The sequence below is a fragment of the Buceros rhinoceros genome, unplaced genomic scaffold, assembly GCF_000710305.1.
Source record: "Buceros rhinoceros silvestris isolate BGI_N320 unplaced genomic scaffold, ASM71030v1 scaffold700, whole genome shotgun sequence".
Taxonomy (NCBI): domain Eukaryota; kingdom Metazoa; phylum Chordata; class Aves; order Bucerotiformes; family Bucerotidae; genus Buceros; species Buceros rhinoceros.
In genome coordinates, this window is record NW_010389932.1 from 1 (window position 1) to 7,713 (window position 7,713).

General features: G+C 51.2%; 1 protein-coding gene across 1 annotated transcript in view; it reads left to right on the plus strand.

Moving 5' to 3' along the window:
* Positions 1-941: 941 nt before the first annotated feature.
* Positions 942-7,713, plus strand: part of LOC104492962 — a gene marked incomplete at both ends in the record, with an annotated part of 32,696 nt that continues 25,924 nt past the window's right edge. The window contains one exon of the mRNA XM_010135574.1: positions 942-2,729. Within this exon, the coding sequence (XP_010133876.1) occupies positions 942-2,729 (1,788 nt within the window). The remainder of the gene's footprint in view (positions 2,730-7,713) is intronic.

Below are 7,713 nucleotides of genomic sequence, written 5' to 3' on the forward strand. Positions count from 1 at the left end.
GGAGACAAAGGAGGGGCCGGGGCTGCCGCGCTCCCTCAAGAACAGCGGCACGGATTCTCTGCTCGTTTCGGGGTGGGGGAATCCCCTCACCCGGAGACGCCGCTGGCCCTTGCAGAGAGAACCGTTCCGCGGTTCGCTGGTGCGCATCCCAGCGGTTTCTGGGCGCTGTGAGCAGGGTGGTGGAAGCACCTGCCCGCCCGGGAAGGACCGCGTCCGGGCAGGGGAGGCACGGCCAGCAGCGCCCACGCACGGGAGCGGGGTTTGGGCTGCTGGGCCCCCTTACACAGAGTCACACACACAGAGACTCCGGTCACCTCCAAATTCACGTTTTCTTCATGCTGTCGCAACAGCACAGGCTGACCTCTGGCTTCACGTACTTCTGGATCTTGTTTGCTTTGGCTAAGGAGAAATACTTTGCTGGCACTTGCTGTAACTCCTGCTAGGGAACCGACAAGACAGGCAGCTGTCATGCCACTTCCAAGGGCAGCAGGCGTAGGAAAGGACAGGTATGTTTTCCTCGCCTTTGCCTACTGTTTGAGGCTCAGGTGGCGCTTGGATACATTCGTTTTTTTGATGAGAACTTCTCGTGTGTCACGGTGCTCAGTGCTGAGCGCTGTGAGGAGGATGACTGATTGCTCTAAGTGTGTGTGTGGAGTTTATTTAGGGTTGTAAGGTAGGTGTGGTAGTCATCCTGAATTTATTAGCTTATTAAGCATTAGAGGAACAAGTGCATATTGAAATTATTCTGGTCTCTTAAATTGCTAATGCATGCAGTTATACTTTGGGGGAGTTACGAGTGCCTTCACCTCACCGATGCAACACACCTTTGTTCAGTGGAAAAGAACTTCATTTTGTGCGTGGACAATGGACTCGAAACTTCTTTTACCTGGGGACTTTATAAGGAAATTTCTCTAACGATTACTTTTGTTTTCCCCATGCAGGCAGTGCAGACTGAGGAGCTCAGCTCACCCAGTCAATGTGAAAGCAAGCCAAGCCAGGGGGCAGCAGATGAAGGGGAGGCAGCTGGTGGAGACAGCAGTGTCACTTTGAGCTACCCCAGCCTCCATCTCCATGCGTACAGCATCGAGAGCATGACAACGTTTCCGAATGGCTGTGGAAATGGCGCCACCGTTACTTGTATAGTTATGGATAATAAAGAGCCCCAAACCCAGACTGCCTGTGTCAGTCATAATGGGGGATACAGCACCAGCCACAGTCAGGAGGAGGAAATCCAAGAAGATAAACTCAGCCCTGCCAAAATCATGCGCTTTTTCACCACACCGCGGAAACGGGCTAATTCCAGCTCTGAGAGGCCTCGTTCTCTGGTTTTGATGGGCAACTCAACCACGTGGAATGCTTTGTCTTCCATCAGAAAAATGGGATCTTTCAAGAAGTTGAAATCTTCAGGTCTTCAAGGAATTCCAACAAGGGAATGCTCAGACGTTTTAGATGAGAATGGCATGGGCAAACACAGCTCGAACGGGGCAGTGGTGCGAGTTCAGACTAACAGGTATTCCTATTCGGGAGCTCTGCCTGATTTCCAGAGTGCAGTGGATGGTTTAGCTTCTGACTGCTCTGATGCGGAGGAGAGCGATGAGTCTTTCCTGAGGAATACTCACCGCTCACGCAGCATCAGGCGGGCTTATGGTGCTGGCCGCATAAACTTGCTAGACATGGACAAAGTTCAGAGTCATCACAACAGCATGAGGCCAACATCACCTGTCATCTCAGAGCCAAAGATCTGTGAAATTTTGGTGAAAGACTCTGAAAACAACAGGGTCATTTATCGGAGAAGCAAAAGTTCAGATAATTTGAACTTTCTGAAGAAAAGCTCCTTCAAACGGAAGTCCACCTCAAACCTCACCGACCTCAAGGTTGCAAACGAAAAACAGATGCCAACGAGGACTGTGAGCGTGACTTCTGCTGACTCAGACAAAGCCAGTGGGAACCCTGAGAGGAGATCTAAGCGATGGAAGAGCCCGATCAGGGCAAAGGACTTTGACCGAGTTCTGAAACTCGTCAGCAATGTTACAGATGTTGCGTGGAAGAAGGATGGCCCTAAGAGCAGGGCTCCTTCTCCCAGTGAGCAGTCCCAGAGAATGAGGTCAAACAGCAGACTGCACGACGACTACTCCCGCAGGGTTTCCAGCAGCACGGATCACGACAGAAAGAGATGCACCTCCCCAGTATCTAGTCCAGACTCTTCCTTGCCCGGAACACCTTGTCTGCAAAGCCCCGCGGTTGCTCAGGATAAAGAGACTGACATGAATGTGGCTGCTGCTGAAGACAAAAGCCTCCGGACGTCATCAGGTATCCCAGACTCTGACAGCTTATCCCCCACGCTGAATGACATCAGTCCGTATCTCAATGAAGTGTTTTATTCTGACTCGGATGAACCAAAAGCTACCCAGCAGCTTACAAGTGAAGCTGAAAAAACTCCTGCTCCGGTCAGGCCGACTACCCCGAAGCCTCAGAGTCCCACTGCAGAGAAGGTCAAGTGCAATATGAATTTCCAGTGCCCAAACCATCACAGCATGTTGTCACTGAGCTCATCAGAGAGCGAGGAGAGAGTCGAGGTACCCGGGCTGAAGCTGGGCAGGAATCCTGTTTGCTTCCAAGACTCGGTGCAAACTGTGTACTATGATGATGGAAACGAAGACAGCGGCATCAGCAGCCACTCTCAGCTGAGCCTTAATTTAGCCTCTGGTGCTGAGGAGAAAAAGGAAGAGGTAAGAGAGCAAGCAAAGTCCTTTAGAAGCTGTGTATATATCTGTCAGGTTTTGTCTTTATTAGTGCAAAATCTGTGCAACCTGCTGTAGGTGACCCTGCTGTCGCAGCGGGTTTGAACTAGCTGAGCTCCAGAGCTCCCTTCCAGCCCCTGCCGCTCTGTGGTTCTGTGAAAGCAATGCACACTAACCTGACTACTAATGGCTATTGCAGCTCGTTATTGCTAAAGTGTGCTGACAGCAATTATTTCATTGAATATATTCTCTTTGGATGCTAATGACAAATTATTTTTTCTTTGCACATTAATATCAAAGAAAGTTTTGGCAGCAGAGCTATTCACGTACATTTTCCAGGGCAGCTTATTGCACCCTGCGGACACACCACCTTGTCGTCCTGTGGGCTTGTCAGATTGTACCAGCCGAAGCAGGGTCTGGCGGTGCTCCCTTCCCAGCTGAGAGGTCTCCAAGGAGCCTGTACATTTTGAAGTAGCGTTGCCTCACTGTAAAACACTTTGCCTGGGCAAGCCTTGCAGGATATGGTGGTATCTGTAGAGCAGTGTGGTGTGAAAGATGCAGCGTAGAGGTCTGAGCGTTCGGCTGTCTCTGGTGTTTCCACTGAGCAGCGATGGCCGTGCTGAGGTCAGGGAACTGGTTATTTGCCTGCGGATTTCAAACGGCAGCGCCTTGGCTGGGGGGCTCAGTGCCTGGCTGCTCGTGTTTTGGTGCAGACACCCGCAGTTCACTGCGCCTGGTGCTTCGTGCTCTCGGTAGGAGGATATTGCCGCACCTCCGAGGTGAGTTCATGTCATACCCCTGTGCCCTTACTTAAAGCAGTGCGAGAGTTGGCACTGGAGCGGTTGCAATCATCTGGCAGCGTTGGTGAAGCGCTGTGGGAAGTGTCGTGCACCCCTCTGGGCCGGTGTGGCTCACCTCAGCCCCAGCAGCGTGCAGTACTGTGGTTTTGGGCTGCTTGGGGTGAGGCAGCAGAGAAAGGTTTGCTACTCATTGGGCAAAATACTCCAGGGCAAAAATCCCTCGGGAACTGTATGAATGTGGAAGCCACTTACAAAACAGCTGGCAAACCTTTTAAGGCACCTCAGTTTGTTCGACTAAAAGTATCTTACACCTTAGATACGAGATAGACAAAGGCAAGGGACATGGTTTAGGGGCCCTGGCAGTGCGGGGCGAACGGTTGGGGTTGATGATCTTAAAGGTCTCTTCCAGCGAGATGATTCTATGATTCTGTGATGGTTGCAGCTGCACAAACTTCGGCCTTTCATGCTGTCAGTCTCACTGTGGCTGTGCAGCCGCCTTGCTTTTCAGAGCCTGGCACGGGTTTTGCAAGCTGGCTGCAACTGGTTACAGCATTTATCAATATTGTTCTTCTGCTGGAGAAAAGCGGGTTTGTTTACTGTGGTGATTGCAGCTGTGCTAAGGTTGGGAAAATAAACCCAGTGTTTGTAAATGTTGGGGCTCTGAGGTTATTCCTCTTGTGGAACTCCAGAGCTGCCCCAGCCACCCATCCTTTCCAGAACTGCACTTCAGAGTGTGCGCAAGGCGGTGGTTTCACACTGCCGGGAAAGGTGAGAGCCCAGTACTTCTCGGGAATGAAGTGGGAGGCAGAATGACTGCTACTCACCTACCATCTAGCGGTGACGGCGATCATGAACCCGGAGGAGCTCAGCTGGTCCCTCCCCTTGGCTGCCGACAGCCCAGCGCAGCTTTTAAATGAATGTGTACGCTGGGTGGATAAAAGCTGCTGCAGTTTTAGTTTTAACACCACATTCTGTTATTATCTAACATGCAATTTAAACTTCCTCCTTACATTATGACATATTTTAGGTTAATTGTCAGTGCCTTTTAGTGCTCACTTTAGTTGTCTAAAGTATGGAGCGTGCACTGGGTCTGTGTGGTGGGCAGGCAGCGGGTGTGGGATGGAGCCTGCGGGAGATGAAGGAGGTGGTGGCCAGGGGATGGACTCCTTGGCTGCTGGTGCCGCAGCAGCGAGGGACTGTAGCCCCCTCTCTTTGCTGTGAGCACTGCCTGGAGTCCCTGTGTATGGCAAAACCCACGGGATGCAGCTCCATCCAGACCTCTCTTCTCATCCGAAAAAAGCACAATTTTGGGAGGTGGTAGCTGTGGATTGAAAGCAGGAGCTGTGCAGGACAGGGTTTACTTCTGTCTTACGATGTGAGGTGTGTAAACTCTGTCTTCTCTTTCTCCCACGCCTGCTCCTCATCCCATACACAACCCTAAAGCTGCGGCACTCAGGGTGACTGCAAACCAGGGAGAGTGGTGTGGTTTTTCCCTGCCATTTCTTCAGAGGGTTTCGCTGCTCATTTCCTCCCTCTTTACAGCGTGCTTCCTCCAGCGTGGAGGGAGCTTGGTACCAAAGATACTTATGCCAGGGTGTTTTCTGGCTGGTGTTTATTCAGTGTGCCTGCAGGCACCTTCACCAGTGCTGCATACTCACTCAGTGAGGTCACTGGGGCTTGAACCTTCGGCTCCCTTTCATTTTCAACTCTACCTTACGCCTCTGTGTTACAGAGCTGTACCCACCCAGCAAGTCGCTCCTGTGACAGTTCGAGCACTCGGTTCATTCTCAACCATCCTTTGAGATGTAATGCTGAGCCTTTCAAATCCCAAATTTTTAAGACTCTGTCTGACCCGTAAACATGCTGTTGATGAACATCCCTGCAGTGTTTCCGTGTTTCACGCATCTTCTTTCCTGTGGATTTCATGTAAAAGCTGAGATGTATTCCAGTACAGCCACTAAAATCCAAGCTAAGTGGTCAGGCTTAAACGTGTTCTGCCTTCAGGGCTGGCTGCCGTAGCTGGAAGCAAATCTAGTTTATTCCCTTACCCACTCATCTAGCAGATTAGTTGGCAAATGAGGTCTGTGGAACTTGGTCCATCTCTCTGTTTTTCCGAATGTGGGTACTAAACGTTTCTACCTTGCACTTGCCTGACGCTGTAAAGCTATTTTGTGGTATTCACTCAAGAGTGCCTACACATTTACCTGAGTTGATGTTTTGGGAGTCTTTTTCCTGTGTGATTCATGCTTGAGATCCTGTCACTTCTGCCACTTCGTTGGCTTCACCAAAATGCAAGATTTGGACTGGAGCAGGGGAGATGTTTGGCCGTCTCAGTTGCTGGTTCTGCCAGCGGATGCTTCCCAGGGAAGAGCTAATGAAGCTGCAGAGGCGTGAGTCACCAAAGCTCGTCTGAGACAGCCCGTGCTTTCCCAGTCGCTGCTTTTTGCCACCGCCACCTACATTCAATATGTTACTTTTAAATAGCATCAAGAGGTGATTAACTACAAGTTTGCATTTGGACTGTTTCACATAGTCTTTACTTCCTGAAGAAGAGCCCCACGTCACTGTAAATAACGAAAGCTTAACCTCTTTGCTTCGGACTGGCCTGTGTCAGCCACCACTGCTTCCAAAACAAAACACTGCTCTGGATTTGTTACAAAAAACACAAATCAAGTTATCTGACATTTCGTGAGCTTTTAGAGCACCTGCTATTTAAGTTGCCTTGCTGGCTGGCATCGTCTTCACTTCTTCACCCCAGACTTTATATTGCTTCAATACCTTGTCCGCGTGACCGTGAGCGTATGAGCGGTTACGGAGAAGGGTGACTCTGCTGTAATTAGGGTTGAGTCACACTGTGTTTGCAGGCGGTATTCCAAGTGCTCTGAGGACCTGCCTGTTGCCTCATTTATGTTTGTGCTGTGCAAAAGTCAGTGGTCCCAACCAGCCCCCCTGGAGAAGTCCCCCAGCACTCAGCTGGTGGCAGAGCTGAGCTGGTCCATCCCACACAGGGCTCTGAGTATTGGGCACAGATGCCTTAACTGGGGGGAAGATGATGGAGGAGAAGAGGAGGAAGAGCTGTATGGGTGGGAATATGGAGAGGATTCAACTCTGCCCTCACTGGTCGTCCTCCCAGATTCTTGCTTCAGAAGGTGTCCTCACCGTGCAGGACCAAAGGGTGGTCGCTGGATAGGGCCATGTTCAAAACCCACAAGGAGCATGCGGCAGCCAGGAGCTGAGGGTGGGCATCCGTGGTACCAAAAGCTCCTCCTGAGTGCTGTGGGCTGGGGCTGGGCACGCCTGCTGAGGGCTAGCTGGTTTCAGGTCTCCGAACTCTTCTTTTTGGATTTATTCACCTCTGGTTCATCCACTTGCAATTTACTGTGGCTTAATGACCTTAATCTGTATAATTGAAAATGTGCTAAACTGTGAAGGATAATTAAGTAAATAAGAGGGGGAACTCTTAAGCTGGGTTGGCTCCTGTGGGGCTTGTAACATGAAGCGAGGGCTCACCACTCCAGTGGCACTCTGGTCTTCCAGCTCCAGGGCCTGGGGACAGAGCAGCGGAGCGCTGTAACAGGCTCTCAGCAGCATCTCTGACAGCCAGCTGAGGTTTCGGCTATACTGAGTGACATTTGAGTTACGCTAAACTCTCTGAGCTGCGCTGCACAAGTCCGGGTACGTTCACACAGTATCTCCACAACTGCTTAAAGAGCGACTTCCAGGAGTGCCTGCGCAGAGCTGACTGAAAATCACTGCGTGTTGCTGCAAACCCAAAGCTGCTCCCTGTCCTTGCTGCATTGCTGCTCCTCTGCCATCCCAGAGCGTCTGATACTTGTCTCTGCTCTGTCTCTCCTCTGACACCTCAGTGACACCAGGTGCTGCTCACCCTGGCATCAGGAGTGAGCCTGATCACGTCAGCGAGTGGAACAGCACTCCTGGCCATGTAGTTTATTTTTCACATTGAGCGCGGTGTTGCTGGCACTGAAAACCCATCACGATGCTCAGTTTGGACATCACAACCTCCTAGCAGAGGCAGCTGCAGAGTTTGCTCTGAGCCACCTGCGTTTCCTCTTTCTGGCATCTGGAGGTTGCTGTGCTGCTGGTAGTACCAGGATGCTGCGGCAGGCTGGGAGACTGGCCGGGTGCTGGCTGAGACGAGCACAGCAGCCGCC